The sequence below is a fragment of the Leptodactylus fuscus genome, chromosome 3 (genome assembly GCF_031893055.1).
Source record: "Leptodactylus fuscus isolate aLepFus1 chromosome 3, aLepFus1.hap2, whole genome shotgun sequence".
Lineage (NCBI taxonomy): Eukaryota > Metazoa > Chordata > Amphibia > Anura > Leptodactylidae > Leptodactylus > Leptodactylus fuscus.
The window spans coordinates 48,448,371-48,474,038 of NC_134267.1; the positions used below are offsets into that span (position 1 = coordinate 48,448,371).

The following is a 25,668-nucleotide window of genomic DNA, read 5'->3' on the forward strand; positions in this document are numbered from 1 at the left end:
CGCTGCCCACAAAATAGCGTGTAGCTCCGCCCACTGCCTAGCATGATCCTATCCAAGAATGGCTCAAGGACCTGTGATGATATCATCACGGGTCCTTTAGTGTTGTGTGAACCTAAATCCCTTCACTGCGGTCGTGTAGTGATGTCCTTTACCGGGATAAAAAGTAGGCTATGTTTTAATCGGGGTTCCTATCTATATATGTAGCGAATTTCATGCAAATCCATTCAGCCGTTTTTGCGTGATTGAGTAACAAACATCCAAACACACAAATATCCAAACCCACAAACTTTCACATTTATAATATTAGTAGGATAGTAGGATAGGATATAATCAGGCCTGCAGTGATAAATTATCAAAACTAAAATTTTATTAGCAGTAAAATAAAGGGAAAATGATCTTACAAGAAACATGACTGAGATGTCTTTTTACATTTAAAGAAAACAGCTTCTGTGACTCCAAGGCTTACTGAATGAGACTCAATATGAGTCAAAGATGGAAAATTGAAATTCTTCATTGCAATTTGTCCTTTAGCCTTCAAGCTGTCACTACTGCACTGAGACGGAGAAACTGATCCATGAATTTGCAGGTTTTCACTTTCTTTAGACGTGAAATAAAAATTTGATTTCAGGTGATAGTGAAGCTTTTGGCTTAGTAATAATACAAGAACACCTCCAATACGCAGGACTCTGTAAATAGAAGAGAAGAGACAGCGATATTTCACCAAGTCTCATTTCAAAGTGTTGTAGTGTGTTTCAGCTTAGAGGTCTTTTGCTGATTCTTCTGTATAAGACTCCAAAACTCTAAGGGTCAGTGCACACTGAGTTTTTTGACGCTGATTTTGATGCTGAATCTGCCTCAAAATCAGCCTCCAAAAAAGCCTCCTAATAGAGTTCTATTGGCACTTAGGGCTAGTTCACAAGGGGAAAGTTGGCAGCGGATTTTGACGCGGAATCTGCCTCAAAATCTGCTGCTCCCATTGACTTCCATGGGAGCCTCTCGCTTCTTTTTTCTGCTACTAGCTAGTCAATGGGAGCAGCAGATTTTGAGGCGGATTCTGCCTCAAAATCCGCTGCCAACTTGCCCTGTGTGAACTATCCCTAAGGGTATGTCGACACAACAGGATTTGCAGCCGACATTGAGGAATTTCTAATCTAAAACCTGCTCCAAATTCTGTCTGGATTGTTTTCAAGGTGAGACAGTGAAAGACGCTCCTTTTTTCAAGATGCTGAAAAAAGAAACGTTTACCTTGATCTTCCCATGGATTCTGCGGGTGAACCAGCCGTGGAATCCACAAGAAGACTTGGCAGGACATGAAGCTCGGATTATCTCCAGTGTGTCTATGGCTAATCAGAAATCGAAGACAGAGTGGAATGCCAAGATACAGGAGGGTTCTATGGGGGCATATATCCAGACCAACGGTTTATACGCTGGTGTTGACAATCCCTATACTGTCACCTCCTCATAAATAATGGGCATCCTTCGGGCAGCCCATGTACCTACACTGAAATTTGTATCAGCTAGTAGCCATGAATAACTGTTTAATAGGGTTGAGCGATCCGGATCGGAAAAGATGGGATTCCGATCGGCGATCGAGTAAATTTCACGATCGCGATCGGAAATCCGATCCCAATCTTTTTAGGCAGGATTGAGGTCGGAGGTTATTTCCCACAATGCTTTGCTACTGGCCAAGCATTGTGGGAAAAGCTAACAATGTTAGGAATGAATGGATGCAACCGGAACACAGCCTGTGCCAGCGTCCAGCCGCTTAACCTCCTGCGCGCCGGCTGCGTCCATTCTTTCCTACGGCATAGCAGGGAGGAAACAGAAGAGTAGATGGTATCTACTCTTCTGTGCCGTATCCTCGTCTCTGCTACATCTGGATTATTGTACATTGACTTGTCTATCTACTCTTCTTCTTCGTCCCTGCTTTACTGTATACTCATCAGCTCTGCTACATGTAGATGTAGATCTCAGATGTAGCAGAGCTGAGTATACGATAAAGCAGGGACGAAGCAGAAGAGTCGATAGACAAGTCCACTTACCTGCACAGATCCGCTGCTGCTCCCCGTCTGTTCTCTTCTCGCCTCTTCTCGGTCCGTGCGCGCCCCTAGCTCCCAGGTTAGTGTTACAGACCCAGAGAGAAGGCGGGGCTTGTGGCTTAGGAGAGCCACAAGCCCCACCAACTCCCAGCATCAGTAACACTAGCCTGGGAGATGGGGTCACATACGGTGCTCTGCAGACACGCGCAGTAGAAAGAAGAGGAGCGAGAGCAGCATGGATCGGCAGCGCTTTTGTGCAGGTAAGTGGACAGCAGGGGGGACTTAAGTAGCCAGGGGATATTTTAATCACTACACAGAGTGGAGTCTAAAAATTAAAGCCTTCAATTTTTGGATTCCACACTGTGTTATGAATAGGATCGTTTTTTAAAATCCGATCTCCGATTATTTAAAAAATCCCATTGACTTGCACTGGGATCGGAATTGGGATCGGGTTCGAATGGAAAATGATCGGAAATCGGATTTTAAAAACGATCCTGAAATAATATCCTACTTCTATTTATTCATGGCTGCTACAACAATTTATGTGTACTTCTAAAGTTAATTTGGACTTTACCTTTCCATTTCACGAATGATGTCAGGAAGAAGGTCTTTCATATCTTTGGAACATGTGAACTTTTTTCCAAATGGTATATCAGAAATGATAACATCCATAGTTTCTGAGAGAACGGGAAGACCTAGAACATAAAAGTACACTATTAGGTGCAGCCTTATGACATTTCATTTCATTGAACAAAGTAAAATAAATGTTATGAAAAGCTTTAATAGACATGAAATTAAAAATGTTACATATCACTTATTGCACCCTCCTCTTTTATGCCCCTCCCCATGAAAAAAAAAATTGGGGTTTCTCCAATTGTGGTAGCCCATAGTTATTCTACAGCTCAAAATAGAGGGCGAGAAAGGTCAGCTCTCCCTCAAACTCACACAAGACAGGTTTAATTTTTGAGCTTGTAGAACGTTTTGAAAATTCAAACTCTTGTGTTCTGTAAGAGTCAAATTGTCCATTATTATTCTTATGTATTTTTAGAGGACCATTGATTCCATGTTGCTTTACATTTGAAGAGAATTTACATACATAACACCAAAAACAAGCACAACACGCTAACTTAAGACCACTGATCCAAATAGGGTAGGGTAAGGGAGGAATTGGCCGCGGCATTGGGGGCGGATTTCACCCCAAAATCCATTGCAGATTCTTCCTGGAATCCGTCTCCCATTGTTTTCAATGGGAGGCAGAGATCTCAGCAGGATGCAGAAAAAAGAAACGTTCTGCTCGATCTTGCCGTGGATTCTGTGGCTGATTCAGCTGCTGGGTCCGAGACTCTCTAATGACTAAGCGCATTCATTCGGAATGCTGATGCACTGTATTGGCATCCTGTCGCGGCTAGACCGCAGCCAAAATGCCGGTGGCGGAAAATGTAGAGAATTTGAATGTGAATGTATCATATTTATAAGCAAAAATAAACTGTAAGCATGGCAAGAAAAATCTTTTAACAAATTTCATTGCTTGTTTCTTCCTCAGAGGGGTCTTGTCCTTACCCAGTACAGATCCTTTTAGGAAAGATACAGAGTTCATCACACCTGCTTTCTTTACATTGTCAATTGCATGTTTCAGTTGTGATTCACTTTTGTCAATGCCAAGGAAAGTAGCATGCTGTAAAGATGCAAAAAGAAGAAAGTTTAAATTGTTTTATAATGTATAAGTGGATTATATGGCATTGTATACACAATATATTATATATTTTATTTATACCCAGAGCTCTGTAGCTCCCAGGACAAGGAAAGAGTTGTCTGTCGCACCTGGGGCACATTCCCTGGTCATCCTCCCCAGCCATGCCCCTAATGTATACCTGCCTGAAACATAACTGCATGCAGAGTTTTGCAGCAATCAGACATTTCTACCTCGGTGTGTGTAAAAGGTAATACTTTCAAAAATCTCCAAAGGTCTAGAAAAAATCTTGGTGTGACTACTCTATACAGGAGGAGTCCTGGAAGTGTTGACATGACGCCGACAACACCTTGAAGAGACATAAAGAGATTAAAAGGTTTTAAGCCTATAGCCATAGATCTGTGGTTAGTTCTCCAAGATGTTGGAACAAACTTCCTGCAGCATTCTTTCAAAAAGCGTACCAAGAAGAACTGATAGAAGTGTTAATTCTGTTTTTTTTTTTTTTTTTTTTTTAAACTCACCCATGTGTGAGAGAGATGTGTGTGGAATCTACGGTATGTACTCCTGTATCACCCAGCCTTACCTATGGTCCCGATGTCCGTAAAAGATCCAAAGCCACATCCTATAAAAAAAAGTACTCCACCACTCAAAAGGCCACTAAGCCCCCCATCACCCGTCTACCCCATACCCACACGCCGCAAAAAAGAATGACAAGACCCTAAGGACACTCAAACCCCCAACCCCGTACCCACCCACCTCCAATCTCCTTTTGCTTTGGCAACACCAAATGTCTTATTCTTTGGTATCGCAAATAAAGCACATTTGTATTTGTATTGTACTCCGCACAAAATGCACATAGAAGGTGGAGGCGAATTATATTCCTGAACTGACTGAAATATATTGTAAAGGATGAAGTCGAATCAGCCTTTAGTAAGAATCAGTCTCTGCTTCATACTTCTATCCCAGCTGCATCGGGTTTAGACAAGGGCAAAGTTCTTTCTGACCCCGATTCAGATTCTTCTGTGGAAATCTTCGGTCATCCCTTGTGTCCATCCGAGGATACGGAATCCCTCCTCAAGACCATTTAGCTGATAATGAGTATTAAGAACTTGAGAGAACCTCTCTCGATACCAGATCAAACGTTTCAGGGCTCAGGGGACAGAAGACGAAGAGTCTTTTCTATTCATTCCAATGTAAAGAAACTGATCTCCAGGGAATAGAACAAATCAGAGAGAAGAATTTCAGTGTCAGAATCTTTCAAAAGAAAATATCCGTCTGCAGAAGACAAAACTCCTAAAGTGGATGTCCCTGTAGCAGGCAAATCTAAAAGATCTTCCCTCCCTTTTGAAGATACAGGTTTGTTTAAGGACCCAATGGAGAAGAAGTTGCTTATGTATAAGATTCGAACAGCTGGAGAACCATTTGATGACAGGTACCCCTAGGGAAGACATTTTGGCTTCCTTTTCCATTCTGAAGAAACCATCTAATTATTTAGCGGATGCTTCGGCGAATCTAGTAAAGTTAGCTGCAAAGTCAGCTGTCTTATTCAACTCTGCCAGAATAGCGACTTGGCTTCTAAAGGCAAAATAGTGGGTATTCCTTGAGAAAGGAGCCAAACAGCCTGTCTCTATCTTGATGACATATTGTAAACATCCGAGAGAAAAAAAGTGGATATGGAACAGAAATCAGCAGAGTTGGTCTTGTCAGGCACAAAAAAGACTAAGGGTGCATGCACACTACGTAACGCCGGGCGTGTATGAGAGCCGTACACGCCGGCATTACAGCAGGGCTGCCGAACACTTCCCATTCACTTCAATGGGAGCGCTCGTAAACGCCGCTGGCGTTACTCAGTGTGCATGCACCCTTAGCCTGGCTACAAGGAAGAGGGATGGAGAAAGTAAGAGTCAATCCTTCAAGGGGAAATTGAAAAATGTCATCTTTACCAAGGATAATGCAACCCATCAGTCCCAGTGACGCCATACTTTCAGGGGGATGGGTAAGGGAAGCAGACTGAGGTTTTTTTCATCACACATGGTGGAATATTACATCAAGCTCTTGGGCCTAGAATGTTGTCACAAATAGTTATCTTCTGCAATTTTTTCACCTTTTTTTCAGAGCATCAGTGGTACCAGGGGTTCTATCCCCCTTGTTTCTAGTCCGTAAACCAAATGGTCTGAGGTATATTGAAGCTCATAAAGTTGAAGGAGTTCCTTCCTCACAAAAGGTTAATGATGTAAACCATGAAGTCAACAGTGATCCCTCTCCAGACGGATTGTTACATGATAACATTGGATCTATGACCCTACAGCTGAACTGTCCGGTCCAACATTTCCACTTTGCCTTTTGGGCTTTGTGCAGCCAAAAGAATTATATCCAAAATAATGGTGGAAGTCACAGCCTTTTTTTTTAAATCTAAGTGACATTTTAATAGTTCCGTATTTGGACAATTTTCTCATGTCCGTGACTTCTCAGACTCTGTTTTTACAGGATTTTAATCTAGCTCAAGCCTCTTGGTTGGATTTTAAACTAGGAGGGGTCCCATCTGACCCCAAGTTTTTTTTTTTTTTTTTTTTTACTGGGAATCCAGTTAGATTCCAGGGAACTAACATCCTATCTTCCTTCAGAGAACCATGAGAGCCTCCTGTGTTCTGCTTCAATCCAACAGTGCATCATGACCATTTTGGGTCTTCTAACATCTACCATACCAGCGGTTCTTTGGGACCAGACCCATTCGAGTCCCCTGCAGCTGTTCCTTTTATCTATCTGGGACAAGAGTGAGTTCAACTTAGACATGACGGTCAAAGTGCCAGCGGTAATGAATCACCTAGGTTGGAGGCGTCTTTAGAAAGGGTTGCTTTGGAGGTCATCTCCCCAAGTTCTGCTTACTAGAGATGTCAGCAGCAGGAGTTGAGGAGCTCACACCGCTTCATCCTTTATCAGATCCAGACGTTTCACTCTCTATCTCGATGACCTCTTGAGAGTGTATGACTTTGCTCAATCCTGATGTCCAGGATTAATGTATTAATCCAACCCCCTGAAATATAACGACATTTCTATCTGGCCGTGTAATTTGATGAGTGAGTGTACATTAGACCTCAGACCTTACTCCTTACAGCAGGTAGATGCAGAGAGATGAAAAGCTTTACTGCCACCCCACAATGACTCTACGACAGTACCAGAAGGTAAATTCTTCTAGTTCTAGTCTTCATTACACTAAGTGTCGGGGATCTACAAACATCATAGTGTGGCAAGACTGGCTATTAGAAGTCTAAAGTTTTATAAGTTACACTTAGGGTTGAGCAATCGATCTTTTTAGGTGGGATTGAGATCGGTGATTATTTCCCAAATGCTTTGCTACTGGCCAAGCATTGTGGGAAAAGCTAACAATGTTAGCCTTCACACTGAGTATACGCTCTGCTCATTCTGAGTGGAGTGTATACTCAGTGTGAAGGCTCCGCTGCGGTTCCATAAGAATGAATGGAAGCAGCCGGCACACAGCCTTAACCCCCTGCGTGCCGGCTGCATCCATTCATTCTAATGGGAGACTAGCTAACATCTCTAGTAGCTACTTACCTACAGAGATGGCTGGTCCGGTGCCCGATGTTCTCGTTCTTCTTCGCCTCGCTGCCCCCGCCTCCCCGGTTAGTGTTAAAGAGCAAGGAAGAAGGCGGTGCTTGTGGCTTAGGAGAGTATGGGGGGGTACAGGGCGAGGAGACGTGATGTCTCCCCTCCCAGTACCTGCCCACACTCTCCTAACCCGCCCACACTTTCCTAACCTGGGAGGCAGGGGGCAGCGAGGCGAAGAAGAACTAGAACACCGGGCACTGGACCAGCCATCTCTGCAAGTAAGTGGACACCAGGGGGGACTAAGTAGCCAGAGGATTAAAAAAAAAAAAAAAAGGCTACTTAGTGATTAAAAAAAATCACCACACAGCGTAGATTCTAACAATTAAAGCGTTCAATTGTTAGATTCCATGCTGTATAGTGAATAGGATTGTTTTTAAAATCCGATCTCCGATTAGTAAAAAAATGCCACTGACTTGCATTGGGATCGGAAGTGGGATCGAGATCAGATTCGAATGTAAAATGATTGGAAATCGGACTTCAAAATCGATCCTGAAGAGTCAAGATCAGCTCAACCCTACACTTCAAACATTTTATTCCACTATTTGCAACAACTAATTCTAAAAAAATTATTTAAAAAATTGAAATGAAAAAATTGTGATTTTCACAAAAGTGATTTATTATTTGTCAAAAATCTGCAGCGCTACCTTTCTTACTAAATTTTCATGGCAATATTGTCAGTTTACTTACTGGCCATTCCAAGGCAGCTTCCAACAAAATTGTTCCAACACCGCACATTGGATCAAGGACATATTTTGCGGACTGAAAAAAAAGACGACACAAAACGAATAATTTTTATAAACAAAATTTAAAACTATAATAAATGATCAGGAAATACATAGGAACACCATGTGATAACTCATTTTTCTTTTTTGACTACAGAGTTTCTTTAATGACTTTTGGTAAACTAGAAAGAGATTTTACTTACACTGATTTCTGCAATTGAGGCCATTGCCCATGCTGTTGTAGCTCGCAATCCTGTATTCTCAATATACCCTCTGTTCGCCAATGGCTGCCTGATTATATAATTAAAAAAAATAATATATAATATATATATATATATTATAATACTGTATATATAAAAATTAATGCTCAGTAAATAAAAATCTGTTTAACATGTATATTGCACATAAAGATCTCAAGTACTGCCTTCTTATGTAAATCACACATTACACCCACAGATATAAAATGTTCAACATAAGTAAGTGCAACTTACAAAAGTTTGACAAGAATTAATTTATACAATATTTGTTTAACCCATAACATGAAATTAAGGTTAATAATATAACTTAGACTACAAAATCTTCAGCGCCACGTCTTCTGGGCATGGAATGAACAAGATTGTTATCTGTAATATCAGTCCAAACAGTATAATAATAATGTACAGCTTGACTGATAGCGTCACAGAATATTCAAGAGTTATAGCAGTCTTGGTGCTATTATGGATGGAAACCTCAGTACTAGAGTGTTAACTAGCAAAAAAATAAGACAAAAATAATCACAAGTGTGACCAAGAAAATTACCTTAAAATTGGGAATCCCACCACAGAATACATGTCATTCAGATGCACAAAAACCTAGAATAATAGACACAATTAATATGTGCTGTCAGGGTCTGGGGTTGCTAGGTGGGGTGGCATAGACACACAAATCCAGTTTCTTTAGTCCAAAACAAAGGTAGAGTTTATTTTCACTCAAAAAGGTCGTTCAGCAACAAAAGGAAACAATACAAAAATAAATACCTGCCCGGCTAGGCTCTAACTAAACATAGAATAGGTTACCTCACCTAGAATAACAGAAATCAAAAAGCCAGTAGAATCATTCAGGACACAGCTCCAAAAATATGCCCTCTCTGTTGGCTCTCCAGCCAAGCTCTGCCCAAGTGTTGCTGCTGGAGCTGACTTCTTAAGCCTCCCTTGATGAGCAGACTCTCTGCAGCTGAGTCGCTGCCGGAACATCCCCAAAGTGCGGACTGGAGGGGGGGTGGAATGACAAGTCCCACTACCAACCTACCTGCCATTTCTAAAAATCCAGCCCAATACTGAGCATTTACCAAAATGCTCAGCAGACAAATGTTGTCTGCTGAGAACAAACATTCCTTCTGCAGTTTTCTCATCTCACCCACCTTAGTAGTCTGGGTGAGATGTACCCCCCTCCATTACCTGACCAGCCATCGGCTTACAGTGCCAAAAGCATTATTAACATAAAACAGAAAACATTTCTTCTTTAATGGCCAATTCCTATTAATAGTATATTAAATTAAATCTGAAAATTGTGTTGTACATAAATAAAGAAAAAAAACCCCCAAAAACATAAAAACAACTACCTCGAGCTGAGGTCGCCGCAAATTAGGTTTCCAACCGAATTGCTTTGAAAGTAGAACTCCAATGAAGCGGCCAATATCCTGGAAAAAAAAAATAAAAATCTGCAGTTCAAGGACTATAAATCAATTCATTTTGGTTTGACATATATATCTGCAAAGTAAAAAGGAATGTATAAGTCACATATATATCCTAAACAGTTCCAGAATGACTAGTACAAATAAACAGGCTGCAGACTAACGCTTTACTATAAAAATCCATCTAAATGGACAGAATAAATGTATGTTTGAAACCAGTAGAGAAATTTTCCTACGGCTCTTCATTAACAATAATATTTCTTCCAAATCCCTACACCAAATATTTCAAACATTCACAGCATAAAAGGTTTGTTTGGCTTAGGGTGTGTTCAGACGGAGGAATTTGCCAAATTCGCCCTCAAATCTGGAGAAGAATTCTCACAGAATCCGCCTCCTATTGTTTTCAATGGGAGGCAGAGATTGCAGCAGGACGCAGAAAAAAGAAGCGCCCTGCTCGATCTTGCTGTGAAGTCTGCAGCTGATTCAGCCGCAGTGTCCGCAGCTCGAGACATTCATCCAGGCCTATTCAGTAGCGGGTTGCTGTGACGGAATGCCAATGTACATTTTCTGCCTTGTGAACATACCCTTAGGAAACCCATAATCAAAGATCCTTTTAGGAAATTCTGAGCTCGTACAGTAAGTTCACACAGTTTTTATTTTTGGAGGCATTCCACCTCAAAATAAAAAAATTTCCCATTCATTTCAGTGGGACCTACACAGATTTTTTTCCCCTCTAGCTGAACTTTTCAGCTAGAGGGTAAGAGAGAAAAAAAAAAAAAGTGTCATGATCTATATTCAGGGAGATTTCGTCTAGCAAAGCAAACTAAAATTAATGGGAGTTAGTGAACAGTGGAGTCTTTAAGAAACCAATGCAAAAAAAAAAAATTAGTTACAGGAAAAAAAAAAAAATCTGTTATCAACTCATGTTGAAGTGAATGGAAGAGTGTGGGATTTCAAAGTCTACCTCCAAAAACTCCGTAAGAACATATCCATATGAAAGTACCATTGCCTATAATTAGAGATGAGCGAGTACTGTTCAGATCAGGTGATCCGAACAGCACGCTCGCATAGAAATGAATGGACGTAGCCGGCACGCGGGGGGTTAAGTGGCCGGCCGCCGTCAAAGCGGAAGTACCAGGTGCATCCATTCATTTCTATGGAGCGTGCTGTTCGGATCGGCTGATCCGAACAGTACTCGCTCATCTCTACCTATAATATAAGTCATGGCTACAGAACGCTTCCTTTGTACTACATGAACAATTGATTTGGACCCCTTGATTTGACTTAAGATCTAGGGGATCCTTCTAGCATAAAGGGATTGTTCAAAGCACAAACTATTACAGAGAAATGTTACCTGTGCAGTCATTGTCTTTGTATAAACACTGGAACATCGACAAGAAACTCTGAAAGTGATGGGTTCAGAAATGTTATGTTCAGTAAGGGCGTGCAATGTATCTTTTGTATCTTCCAGAGTCACTTTCTGAGGTGGCGACTGGTTTATTGCGTCTACACGAGTCCGCTCTTCATCCATCACAGTCTCTTCTGGGTATGGTTTTGGGTCAGATGAATCATTGTCCAGTTTTCTCTTCAAACCTTTTTCTCGTCGGTGAGAATTTTCTTGCTGTGTTAATTGCTCCTGGAATTTTTTCCATGTCTGCAATGTATCCAGCCACAAGTGCGGGTCACCAATGACTAATTTTCGCAGAGCAGACAACGTGTTACCTTTAAAATAGAACATTACAAATAAATCTGTATGTTTAAGATGATAGACAGCTCACTAATTATTATTATTTATTATGCTTCCTTATATAGCGCCATCATATTCCGCAGCGCTTTACAGATATTGTTAGTCACTGTCCCATTTAGGGCTCACATTCTACATTCCCTATCAGTATGTCTTTTGGTGTGTGGGAGGAAACCGGAGTACCCGGAGGAAACCCACGCAAACACGGGGAGAACATACAAACTCCTTGCAGATATTGCCCTTGGCGGGATTTGAACCCAGGACTCCAGTGCTGCAGTGCTAACCACTGAGCCACCAATAGAATGTGCCTGGTATGCAAGACATAGGAAAGGTAACTGCTGACAATGCCGGCAATCTTCTGCTCTTGTCTTATTACAAAAAACACTATAAACAACTATTTTAATCATATACTAGGAACTTTCAGTATACATTTCTATTTTGATATTTCTATGCTACTAAAGCCAGCCATACACATTACATTTCCATTGGCAGACTTGCCCAATGGCAGTATTCTGTATGATCAGCCGCTTTTGGCCAGTCCCAAGCAAACTTGTAGAGACTATCTTGCATCAAATATGTGCCACATTCTGCACCTTGCTTGATATTTTTTTGCAAAAGTGGGTAGTGCGGTACAGGGAAGGGGGGGGGGGGGCAGAGATTCCTCTCGTGGTGACTCCTTGCTCTTTCATATATATTATAATGCTCGCCAGTTTTCTTGCAGTTGCTATGTGCCTGATTTATGACAAGGATGAAACCTCTTGATAAATGAGACGTGTCTGCCATCTGTAGGGCCTTTTATTAAGACTGGCATTTTGCACATCTGTTCCAGTGTATCTGTTCTGTAGGACCAGACCAATGGACACACAGAGCGCTAAAACTGTGGACATAAATGGTGCCCAGTGGACCTTATTGGCCATAATGAGATCCATGATGTGTTCGCGATTTTATTTTTTTTCCATTTCAAAGTTTTATTGAAAGTTTTAAGTACAACGAGGCCTGAAATAGGCCAATAACACAAAGAAACATGGAAAAAAAATACACAAGTACGAACAGTACATTCAACTAAAAAATAATAGTAGAAACAACAACAACAAACCTGGACCCACAGGGAATCCCGGGTGAGGTCTAGTCATAATAGGAGCGAGGGGCAAAGGGGAAGAGCAGGAAGGAAAATTAGGAAGTTAAAAAAAGAATAGGAGAGAGAGAGAATTAAAAAATAAAAAAATAAAAAAAAGAGGGGGGGGGGGGGAGGGAGGCCAGAAGTCCAACGCCAGAGAACACAACAGATACAAGAGCAGCACGGTGGCTCAGCGCTGGAGTCCTGGATTCAAATCCCGCTAAGGACAACATCTGCAAGTTTGTATTTTCCCCCCGTGTTTGCGTGGGTTTCCTCCGGGTACTCCGGTTTCCTCCCACACTCCAAAGACATACTGATAGGGATTGTAGATTGTGAGCCCTATATGGGACAGTGACTGTCAATGTCTGTAAAGCGCTGCAGAATATGATGGCGCTATATAAGCAAGCATAATAAATAAATGAATAATAACAGAAGGCAAAAAAACAGTGGGAGCAACAGTGCACCCGCTCGCAGCAACCACGAGCAGAGCACCTCTCACAGGACTAGGAGGGAGGTCCAGAGTCCTGGAGTGTCCGATACTCCCTGGAGCGTTGGAACTAAAACCAATAAAACCAAATCTTAGTGTAGCCTTCAGTCGTGCCATGCAGGAAAGAGGTGAGATTCTCCATACACATGATCTCATTGACCTTCAAAATCCAGATGGACAGAGGAAGAGGTTCGACTCGCCTCCAGAAGAGCAGAATGGAGGCACGGGCAGCGAGGACCAAAAATTGGAGCATGGAGCGCTTGTAAACTTTCACCGATGACTCACAGCCAGGCCCGAGTGATGAGGAGTGTCAGTTAATTGCAAAATGATCACGTGTTCGCTATTTTAAAATGAAACCTTTGGATGAAAAAGTGGAACTTGCAGCATTTTTTCATCCAGCGATTTTCAATGCACACACCAAATGGAGACTTCAATGCAAATGTGAACATAGCCTTAGTTGTGCAACGTATTTATACAAGGATTACACTACAACAAGCGGTAGCCACCAATTAAAGCTCACCTTTATATTCAGGAAGAGGAGGCCCCTTATGAAGAAGCAAAAATATTCTTTCAGCAGACTTCACTTTTCTTAAGGACCATAAGTCAGGATCTCCTTTAAAAAAAACTTTTCCTGGCATAGATTCAACCTAGAGAAAGAAGTCAAACATTATAGTCATGCTCTGAAATGCATTATCCAAATATGAAATTAAGACTCAAATCTCTTCAGTTTAGCATATACGCCAATAACTTTTTTTTTTACCATACTGTTGATGGAGATATGTCAGGGCTCTTTATTTGTGGGACAAGTCGTACGTTTTGGCATATATATGACTTTTTGATGACTTTTTACTGTAATTTTTTGGGAAAAACAAAGTGACCAAAATACACTAATTTGCGCATTGCTATATATTTCTTTTATGGCATTCACTGTATGGGATAGATAATGATATTTTTGGATAGTGGGGGCTTATATGCAGGTGGGGATACCTAACATGTTATTTTTTTTTTATTTACATTATACCGTATATATTTTAATATAAGATGCGGGTTCTTTAACTTTTTAGAATTTGTTTACTTTTGTATATTTTTACTACCCTGTTTCCCCGAAAATAAGACGGTGTCTTATATTAATTTTTGCTCCCAAGGATGCGCCATGTCTTATTTTCAGGGGGTGTCTTATTTTTTTCAAAGCAGAATTCATATATATTGCTAAATATAAAAATTAACATTTATTAAGTACTGTACAGTATAAAAATATTTTTATAGAAGTGTAGAGCAGGCGATTTTGGACACAGGGATACCTAACATGTACGGTATGTGTTTCACAGTATTTACATACTTTACTTGAGAGAGAGGAGAGGAGAGGAGAGGAAGTTTTTTTTTTTCCTTTTTTTGCATTTATTAACCCCCTGTAATACATTACAGACGGGCAACCTGCCTTCAAAAGAAATGACGATTTTTTGCAATGCAATTGCATAGAGCAGCCTGCAAAAGAAAAGCACTGCAGACAGGCCGGGGAGCCTTTACAAGGCTCCCGGCTGTCATGCCAACGTGACGTGGGCCCTGGAGCATGCTCCAGGTGCCGGCGATCACCGGCGCCAGAAGGGTTAATGCCCACGGTCTGTGTGGGCACCGACCGGAGGCATTAGCGCTGGATGTCTGCTGACACCAGCAGACACCAGGCGGCTATAGCGGCCGCCCGACTCCTGGGTGGCCGGCATAGTTAAACAACCGGCAGGAGGCATTAGCGCTGGATGTCTGCTGACACCAGCAGACACCAGGCGGCGGTATTTAACTATGCCGGCCACCCGGGAGTCGGGCGGCCGCCATAGCCGCCTGGTGTCTGCTGGTGTCAGCAGACATCCAGCGCTAATGCCTCCTGCCGGTTGTTTAACTATGCCGGCCACCCAGGAGTCGGGCGGCCGCTATAGCCGCCTGGTGTCAGCAGACATCCAGCGCTAATGCCTCTGGTCGGGGTCCACACACGCTCCCATAGAATTGAATGGAAGCGCCCGGCACGCCGATTAACCCCCCCGCTTGCCGGCTACTTCCATTCATTTCTATTCACTACGTCTTACTTTCGGGGGAGCGCCTTATATTAGGCAAGGCAGCAAAATGTCTGCCATGCCTTACTTTCGGGGTACGTCCTATTTTCGGGGAAACACGGTATGTGTTTGTGTGTTGCAGAACATCGCGCAGTAGTTCCTATAGGAACTGTGCCTAGGCAGTCAGGAGGCTTTTGGAACCTGCACTCCTGCCCCTAAATCCTCTGGATGCCCTGGTCACTATCGATCCAGGGGGTTAATACCGTATTTTCCGGACTATAAGGTGCACATAAAAACCTACGATTTCCTCAGAAATCGTAAGTGCGGCTTATAGTCCGGTGCGCCTTATATATGGATGGAAGCGGCGGCAAAGTCTGCGTGCCGCTTCCATACATACATAAAAGGCACCGTAAGGGTGCATTCACACTACGGAACGCCGGCGTGTATCACAGCCATACACGCCGGCGTTACAGCAGGGCTGCCGGACACTTCCCATTCATTTCTATGGGAGCCGGCATGCGAGCGCTCCCCATAGAAATGAATGGACAGACACTTCCCATTCATTTCTATGGGGAGCGCTCGCATGCCGGCTCCCATAGAAATGAATGGGAAGTGTCTGTCCATTCATTTCTATGGGGAGCGCTCGCATGCCGGCTCCCATAGAAATGAATGGGAAGTGTCCGGCAGCCCTGCCTGAAACAGAACGTGAAACTTACCGAGCGGTGCAAGGCGGGTGCGCATTCAGGCCTCCTCTTCCTCCGATGTCCTGACCACTTCCTCCAGCGCTCGCGAACTAATGGCCTGGGCGCATGCGCAATATCATAATGCTTCTACTACTGCGCATGCGCCCAGGCCATTATCAGCTAGCGAGCGGCGGAGGAGGAGGACGGAACATCGGAGGAAGAGGAGGCCTGAATGCCCGCCCACCCTGCACCGCTCGGTAAGTTTCACATTCTGTTTCAGGGTTTTATTTTAAAGGGGGGGGGGGGGGGGGGGTAGTTTAATATAACTTTTACGGTTGGGCTCTATCAGCATGATTTTGCTGATAGAGCCCCTCCTCGCCTGCCGAGCGCTTCCAATAGAAGCGGCTGGCACGCGGGGGGTTAAGCGGCCGCTGGCAAAGTCTGCCTGCCGCCGCTTTCAATAACATATAATGCGCACCGGACTGCGGCTTATAGTCCGGTGCGCCTTATATATGAACCGAGACGGACTATAAGGCGCTCATGGGCAATGTGGCTTATAGTCCAGTGCGCCTTATAGTCCGTAAAATACGGTATTTTCTAACTTCGGGAGTTGCTCCCGGCCCTCGGCTGTGTAATACAGCCAAGAGCAGAATAATGCTGCAGGTTCAGCGCCATAATAATACTGTGAATGATATACATGCTGCTACGTACTATTATGGCACAGAGTGGGAAGGAGTTAACTTGCCTCCATATGAAATAGCACAATCTGCTGTGCAATATAAAACAAAAAAAGGTATTTCTGACATAACTCTTCACTTGGCATCCAAGAGAATACCCTTAGTATCTGTTGGTATAAGGGGAGTCTTAGGGCCCATTTAACATGTCTGCTGAGTTTTCCCACTGCATGCAGTACATGGACACTGAGGATGAAATGTGAAAAGGGCTTAACTGTGCAGCCATATTAATGGTGCTGTAAAACTTGGCTATGCTGATGCAAGTTAAAGAGGATCTTTCATGATTTGGGGCACAGGCAGCTCTATATACTGCTGGAAAGCCGAGCGTGTGCTGAATTCTTTCCCCATCTGTGCCCCAAGTAAAGAGCTTTCGGTCCCGGTACCGTAGCTCTTTACAGTCAGAAGGACGTTCCTGAGAGTCTGTCAGGAACGTCCTTCTCCACAGCAGTGCCTATTGCGCTGTACAGATCGGGAAAGCCGACAGTGCGCTGAATTCAGCGCACTGACGGCTTTCCAGCAGTATATAGAACTGCCTGTGCCCAAACCATGAAAGGTCCTCTTTAAGGAACTGGAAAGAACTGCGGCAACAGCACAAATTCATTTTTGTAATTACATAAAAGGGGTTTTCAAAGACCCACACACTTTAGATAGCTGAATACTCATTTGGCTGACTCCTCCGCACAGGTATGTTCAGCATGGTTAGGTGTGCATGTGAACAGAACTGTTAGAGGAGAGAAAGCTACTGCAAGACTCCTCTGTCAGTGACTTATCTACCCAAAACCAAAAGAAGCAGACATTAGCAATAGAGACAGCGATTAACAAGGGGAAAAGACTGTTTGATTTGGGTGACTCTAACTTATCTATCTGCGGCACTGAGTTAATATGCTGGGTTTTGGCTATAGACTTTAAGTAGGAGAGTTTATGATGGGATTTCAAGTTCAAGGCACATCTGAAGCATCATGAGCTCTGACTTCTTAAGAAATCAGATACGCCCATGTGCCAGAATGGAAGTCTTTGCCAGTCAGGAACGTGTCATTTGCTCCCGCGGAGTCTTCCGGCGTTGTGCTAAAGCAAAGCTGATGATTGGCAGACAACTCTATTCTCTGTGTAGTGGCAGAATTAAAGGGGATGTCCAGGCAAAAATGGACAACCCTTTTAAAGTTTAAAAAAGCTGGGAGCAGTAAAAAAAAAAAAAAAAAAAAAAAAAAAAAAAAGTATACTTGCCTGTCCCTGTTGCTCCGGTGTCCTCCGCGCCTGCAGTTTCATCTGCTCCTGTCAATCAGCGAAGGGTATGAATATCACTACCTGTGACATCACAGGTCCTCTTCCTGAGACCGCTGATTGGCCTCAGTGGTCACGTGACCACTGAGGCCAATCAACGAAAAGCCTGAATGTCACTACCTGAGACATCACGGGTCCTCACAGGTCATTGGGGTAAGTCTCTGTAGGAGAAATCATCGAAAAGAAAATTCCTGCACGGAGATTCCCCCGTTATAGTCTCTATAGTCCACAGGTAACTGCTGTCTTAGTGGATAGGTTAAAACACAAGCAAGCCCAACACAAGTGTGAACCTAGTCTTACTTTTGTAACGGAAGAAATATTCATGAATGCACAATTTTTTCTTCCATCAAAAAAGTAAAAAAACAAAACAAAACACAAGTCTTCTGTCATGTTTTTTTTACATGGTGGTACATGCAAACGGTGGGCTTTGTCTGCATCTGTCATTTAACCCCTTCTCACTAGAGGAATTTCTCGATTTTCATTTTTGACTCACCCTCTTCAAACCCCATAACTTTTTTTTATTTTTCCAGTCTCCGAGCCATACAAGGTCTTAATGTTTGCAGGACAAATTTTTTTGGAAAGCTGGAAGAAAAATTCAGAATGGGATGGATTTGAAGAAAAAGTGAATTTATGCGATTTTCTTACGGACTTCGTTTTTACGGTGTTCACTGTGCAGCCAAAATGACACGTCACCTGTAGAGATGAGTGAGTACTGTTCGGATCAGCCGATCCGAACAGCACGCTCCATAGAAATGAAAGGATGCACCTGGTACTTCTGATTTGACGGCGGCCGGCCGCTTAACCTCCCGCGTGCCGGCTACGTCCATTCATTTCTATGCGAGCGTGCTGTTCGGATCGGCTGATCCGAACAGTACTCGCTCATCTCTAGTCACCTGTATTCTATGTTTCGGTACAATTCCAAAGATACCCGTAACAAAAATCCCCCAAAAACTATTTTCTAAAATATTTTTGGGGGATTATTATTTGCCATATTCTGACACCCGTGACTTTTTTTACACTTCCATGTACAGAGATCTATAGGGCGTCTTTTTTGTGGGATTAGGTGTACTGTAGTTATACCATTTTGGGCAATTACTATTGCTTTGATCACTTTTTATTCATATTTTTATCAGAGGCACGAGGGTGATTTGAACTTGGAATTTTTTTTTAAATTCATTAGTAGAGGTAAGCAAGTACTATTACTAGCATGCTGCCATAGGAATGAATGGACGCAGCAGGCACCAGCATCCTGCCGCTTAACCCCCTGCGCGACAGCCATTCATTCCTACGGGAGCTTGCTATTTGAAACGGTAGTTTCAAATAGTACTCACTCATCTCTATTTATTAGACCACCTAGGGGTCTGTCACTAATGCAATGCATTGCAAAAAAATGGCTCTTATATTGCAGGCTGCATAGAGTAGGGATCCCTGGCAGAATGGCACCTAGGTCAGCTTTGAGGCGCCAGAGGACTTAATTCCCACGATCAGTGCGGACACCGATCGCTGGCATTAGCAGCGGGTCTCTGCTGTATAAAACAGCACTCAGTGGTTATGGCGGCCGACCAACTCCCGAGCGGCCACCATCTTTAAACATCCAACATCCGCCGTAATCGAGGCTTAGCCTCAGTAATCTTACATTCCCGCCCTGGTTCTCTTTACACAGCTCACGTGACCGCTGGGCTTGTGTCCTCTCACCTGGACTGCAGACAGCTTACATGTTAACTCATGCAAGACGAACCGCTCCATTCCGCGTCCCGCCGTGCAGAAGAATGCTTGGTTGGGTGAGCGGACATGGGATGGAGTGTCCACAGACATATATAGCAGAGGGAATGGAGTGCGCCTGATGTGAGAAGACTGTAGACAAATGAATCGATGCAAAAATCAATATGTAGAGAGTAATGTGACGGTTCAGTCCATGTTCAGATCTTCATCAGACTCTACAAAAATATATACAATAGTACAATCAGTGAATAGCGTATACAGTGGAGAGACAAAGAAAATACAATGTCAATTATATTACAAGTCGCCTAATGCCTATAACAAGGACAATATAGGGATGAAGTAACATGTAGGTAATAGGAGTAGAAGAAGGTCAGGAGAAGTCTATGCAATAAAATAAGGAAAATCGCCAGATGAAACAGAACTTGGGAATAATTGATTGATAATGGTTTAATACTTATTAACATGATAGTTGGTATGAAGTAAATCAGGGCTCTAATAAGCACAGACAGAGGTATAACAGGGGATAGGAAGGCTGAGGAACAAGAGCAGGCAGAGGTATGAGCCAGCAGGAGGCATGGAAAGGGTTAATAACAATACCTGCAGTGTGGTGAAGATATGGAGACAAGTCCCGTGTGGACTAAATACGGAGCAGCTAAGACAGGAACAATATAAATACTAGACACCGTAAGGACCTTCTGACGTCACAAGGTCACATGACCGGATAGGCGTGTCTTTAATTGTAAGCAGGACCTTCCACTGTATCCTGTGTAGTGGAGCAACATGGAGACTTGTGAGGTGCAGGGTGTAGTGAGGGGGAAGATACAGTAGGTGGACTGCAGGGAGTAGTGTAGAAGGGGAGAGATGCAGGGTGTACTGTGGGAGGGTAGATGTGGTGTACATGTTTGACTGTGGGGGAGAGATGAGGGGTGCATGGTAAACTCTGCGTGCGTGCGTGCGTGCGTGCGTGTGGCGGATTTAGAGCTGTGTTAGGGGGCGTTCACACTACCATCAGTGTCTGACAGGTAGTGTCCGCTCCTAGTGTCTATTCAAAATCTGGCACAGACATTAGGAGCGGACACTAGTTGTGTCCGTGACACTTGTCATTCATTCAAATGGTTATCGGGTGCGCTGTTTTACACTTCGTGCCCTTCCTTCACTGTCCGCATGTAAAGATGTCCGACTTTTCAAGCGGACAGAAAAACCCGACATGTCAAAATGATGACATGAAAAGTGTCACGGACACAGCGAGTGTCCGCTCCTAATGTCCGTGCGAGATTTTGAACAGACACTACCTGTCAGACACTGACGGTAGTGTGAACGCCCCCTTACTTTAGGGGTTGACAAGCTATGGTTGATGGATTTAGGGTAAGTTCACACTGGGTTTTTTTGATCAGGATTTTGAGGCAGCCTCCGTCTCAGGTTCCGGTCCAAAATACCCCATGTGAACCCGGCCTAAGGTTTGCATAACAGGCACAAAGAAACTCCTCCATTGGCGGTGCAGAGGTGATTGACAATGTGCTTTAGGTTAAAGCCCCACATAGGGGGCCACAGCCAAAAAGCCCTGCAGGAAAAACCTCTGTGGAAACACATTGCTGTCTTTCCACAGTGCCTTTCACATAAAATGCACAGTTTTCCTCTGTGGACTTTCCACTTTCTATATACTTATAGGGAGTCTGCCAGCGTTTCCATGTGCTGCAATGTACAAAAACTCCCCAGGTATTTTCTGATATTTGTGCATGGGATTCGCTAGACTCCTATCCACTTTGCAGGGCCTGTAAAATGCTGCGGTTTTTGCTGTGGTGTTTCTGCCACGTTGAGCTTCAGCCTTAATAGACACATGGGGAGCTGTGGGGAAATTTGTTTCGGGGGCTCTGAGCTGTGGAGTGCTTAACCCTATGGGGGTGCACGAGAGAGCTGTAGAATGCTTGTGAGGGAGTGCACAGGAAATATATGGATATTGGTGAAATGCTAGCATTGCGGGAGTAGGCTTATAGGAGCTGTCTGGTCACCACAAGGTAACCCCTCCCCGTGGGCATCATGCACAGGGGTGATAAGAGTTTGGGTGTTTTGCACACCAGTTTTAATAGAATGACTGCTCTCCATCCATTTCAGTGATTTCAGATCACGGGAGAAAGCCAAAGTATAAAATAATGCTTGTTGGGACTGGGCAAGCCCTTTAAGGTTTATGGGGGATAGTAACAGTGTGGGGGTACACTGGAGGGACTTAGTTTCCATTATACAATACTGTGAAGACCCAGTGGCTATGATTGCCGCCATCTTTAAAGGTCCGGCATGTACTATTACGGATGTTGGGAAGGGGTACAATTACTTAAAGGGATTCTATCATTCATTTTTTTATGACTAACACGTCGGAATAGCCTTAAAGGGATCCTGTCATTTAAATACTTTTTTTTTTCTAGCTGACACATCGGAATAGCCTTAAGAAAGGCTATTTGTCTCCTACCTTTATCCGTCATCTCCGGCCCGCCATTCGGTAGAAATACCGGTTTTTACCGGTATGCAAATGAGTTCTTTTGCAGCACTGGAGGCGGGTCCCAGCGCTCAGACAGCACTGGGGGCGGCCCTAATGCTGCGAGAGATCTCTCTGCAGCGCCGCCTCCATCTTCGTCAGCAACGGCCTCTTCATCTTCTTCTTTCGGCGCATGGTGGGTTAAAATACAACGCATGCGCAAGTCTGCTCTGCCAGCGGGCCTCGAGCAGAGCCAACTTCACATGCGGGTGGCCCTGTTTTTGTGGCCGTTTAAGTGAGCCTGCTCGCGTAAGCGGCCACAAAAAAATGGCCGAGGCCCGCTGGCAAAGCCGACTTGCACATGCGTTGAATTTTGACCCACCGCGCATCGGAAAAAGATGAAGAGGCCGTTCCTGACGAAGTTGGAGGCGACACTGGAGAGAGTTCTCTCACAGCATTGGGGACGCCCCCAGTGCTGTTTGAGCGCTGGGGCCCGCCCCCAGTGCTGTGAAAAAACTAATTTGCATACAGACAAAAACTGGGAATTCAGGCGAACGGCAGCGCGGAGAAGACAATGAAACATAGGAGAAGAATAGCCTTTCTTAAGGCTATCCCGAAGTGTTAGTCATAAAAATATGCGTTTGAATGATAGGATCCCTTTAAAAAGTGACCTCTGAGTTTGTTTATGTTTTGCTGTTATTTTATTTTTACTTTATGTATTTTTTATTTTTTTGCCCCCAAAATAAAATTTTATAAAAATAAGTATAAATAGTGTTTTCTGTGTGTCATAACTTTAATAGTAAGAAATCCACCAATTAGGTCTAACTTACCCCACCCCCACCCCCACCTCTTGTGTCATCAAAACGACTCTGACCCATCAAGGCACAACAAGATCTCTGCATACAGTAGTGGAAGACCTAGAACATGATGGAGTAAGGTTACGTTCACACTACTGTTATGCACGTCCATTGCTGTCATCTGTCATAGGATGAGAGCAACAGACAGACGGCGCCTCCTCTTCCTCCTGCGTCTGTTCCCATTGACTATTCAGTATATGATACATGGATACAGTGTGAGACAGTTAAAAAAAACCCCATTATGGACGCCGTCTTCTGTCTCCTTTTTTCTGTCTCTTGTGTTTCTTCCGTTATTTTTGTAAAGGAAGGAAAATGTCCGGTGCGCACAACTTATTCTTTAGTCAGAACTAAACATTAATGATGGGAGGACAGACGGGAGACAGCGTCCATCATGTTGTTTACATCTGCTTTGTGAGTTTCCGTCTTGTGCCTGAGAAACCCTGGCGGAAACCTGGAATTCAGTGTCCGCTGGTGAGCGTCTTCTGATCTCTGTGGCGAAACCGTGTTTTTTTCTTTTTTAAACCAGACACAAAGTCCTGCATGTCCGACTTTGTGTCCAGTTAAAAAAAAAAAAAAGGTTTAGCCACGGAGACCAGAAGACGCTCACCGGTGGACACTTTGCAAACCCATTCAAATGAAAAGTGACTGACAGTTTTCGTCTTCTGTCCAGTTTCTCGAGCAGAAGATGGAAACCTGCAAAGCGGAGACCGGAAGCAGGTGTGAACCTGCCCTAAGATACATTCAGCACAGATTACTATACAATTGTATAGTGAATACTGGATAATACCGGAAAACAGCGGCTTCACTCACAAAACTGCTGCCGATGTTACAAGCCGTGCAGCTTCTGGGTAATACAGCAGTTATCTACTATATATAAGCAGTATACAGTACTCATATTATAAGCCTATATTCACACCACACTGAATAATTGTCATGTCATCACATCGCAGCCTTACATTCAATGAGGGGATTCACATATCCGGGTCACGGACCGTCAAACAATACAACATGTTCTCTTTCCTCACAGATCTCTTCATACACTGACTATATACTATCTTATACCATCTGAAACTTTCTAAGTACAGTGTATGATACATGGCTACAGCGTGAGACAGCTAAATACTATCACTGGAAGGACCTCACCGGTATGAAACCTTGTAAGTATAGGATAGATGGAAAAGGTCCTTACTAGAAATGAGCGAACAGTAAAATGTTCGATATTCGTTTCGAGTAGCCGTTCAAAATTCGACTACTCGAATCGAATATCGAACCCTATTACACTCTATGGGGGAAAATGCTCGTTTCAGGGGTAGGCAACATTCGATCAAATTACACTTACCAAGTCCACGAGTGAGGGTCGGGCTGGATCCTCCGAGAAGTCTTCTCCGTGCAGCATTTTCCAGCTCTGAATTCACTGCCAGGCATCGGGCCTGGGCAGAGCCGACTAGGCATGCCCGCACTACAACAAAATGGCCGTGTACTGTCAAAGCGGCCATTTTCTTGTAGCGCGGGCATGTGCAGTTGGCTCTGCCCAGGCCCGATGTCTGGCAGAGTGAATTCAGAGTCGGAAGACGCTGCGGGGAAGCTGAACGGAGAAGACTTCTAAAGGTAGGAGAAGAACCAGCGTTGATTGGCCGACTGTATAGCATTCGGCCAATCAATGCTGGTTCTGCATCGAACTTTTCCATTCGAATAGCGAGTGGTACTCGATCGAGTATTTCGAATACCATAGTATTCGATCGAATACCTACTCGATCGAGTACTACTCGCTCATCTCTAGTCCTTACGGAGTAAAATAAATAGCCAGTTCAGTGTGAGATGGATAAATACTATCACTGTAAAGGACCTCACCAGGATGAAACCTTGTAAGCATGGAAACATGGAAAAGGAAAACTCCCTCACACTTTTGCTGAAAAATATTTTTACCGCTTTTATGTTGATTTCCAAACAATTGTTGGAATAATAAAGATAATATGTGTCTTATTATTATTACTGTCTGCTTGTTCACAGAGCAGGCTGAGAGTCATCTACGGACACTGGCAGGCTTGGACTGCCGCAGCCCCAGCCTGCCAGTGTCCAGAGATAACTCTTTGCCTGCGCTGTGAACAAGCAGACAGCGGGGATCCCTGGGCGGCCACAGAACACCGCTGTCTCCTACTCTCACGCTCTGCACCGGCCACGCCCACATGCCCGGCCCCACCCACAGACACGCCCGATCCTGCCCACAGGCCCGCCCACAAGAAGTACAAAGTAGCTGACATGCTGACAAAGTGTGAGCACCCCTGCTATAAGAGATCAGGACCGACCAATAGGGGGCAAAAATGGTCCCCACAAATTATGGGAAATAGACGGCTCACATAGAGTTGGCTAAATACTATCACTGGTGAGGACCTGGCTGTATATATATATATATATATATATATATATATATATACAGTATATATACTATCACTGGTGAGGACCGGGTCCCTCTGGAGTACGGGAATAGACAGCTCACACTAAGCTGGCTAAATACTATCACTGGTAAGGACCAGGTCCCTGCGGCGTCTAGTATTTAGTCACAACCCTGCACATAGCAGCCACTGACTTAACTACAGGACCTTTGATGACATCACAATCACGTGACCTTACATGACAAGCTAATCACAGAGCAGTATTACTAAAGGACCTCCCCCTTTGTTTAATATATGCAGGTCCTTGCCAGTCCGATCCTGAGTTGGACCCTGACTCGAGTATAAGCTGAAAACTGTGCTGAAAAAGTCATCTTATACTGGAGTA

General features: G+C 43.7%; 1 protein-coding gene across 1 annotated transcript; it reads right to left on the bottom strand.

The window, feature by feature from the left end:
• Positions 1-371: 371 nt before the first annotated feature.
• On the bottom strand, positions 372-20,255 carry THUMPD2 (THUMP domain 2 tRNA and snRNA guanosine methyltransferase). The gene is made up of 11 exons (XM_075267552.1): positions 20,161-20,255; positions 19,537-19,778; positions 13,619-13,745; positions 11,105-11,472; positions 9,679-9,756; positions 8,877-8,929; positions 8,282-8,369; positions 8,044-8,115; positions 3,600-3,714; positions 2,614-2,734; positions 372-686 (listed from the first exon to the last, which is right to left on the bottom strand). The coding sequence occupies exons 2-11, from the start codon at positions 19,654-19,656 to the stop codon at positions 398-400; spliced, it is 1,431 nt and encodes a 476-aa protein (XP_075123653.1). The 5' UTR covers positions 19,657-19,778; positions 20,161-20,255; the 3' UTR covers positions 372-397.
• Between the last annotated feature and the right edge of the window lie 5,413 nt (positions 20,256-25,668).

Bases quoted from the DNA above. Each gene is read 5' to 3' on its own strand.
- THUMPD2 (XM_075267552.1), bottom strand. From the start codon at position 19,656: ATGTCTGTGGACACTCCATCCCATGTCCGCTCACCCAACCAAGCATTC. The intron at 13,746-19,536 runs GTGAGAGGACAC...TTCTTTCTCTAG, and splicing joins GTAAGCTGTCTGCAGTCCAG to GTTGAATCTATGCCAGGAAA. The intron at 8,116-8,281 runs GTAAGTAAAATC...CTTTTTTTTCAG, and splicing joins CCTCAATTGCAGAAATCAGT to TCCGCAAAATATGTCCTTGA.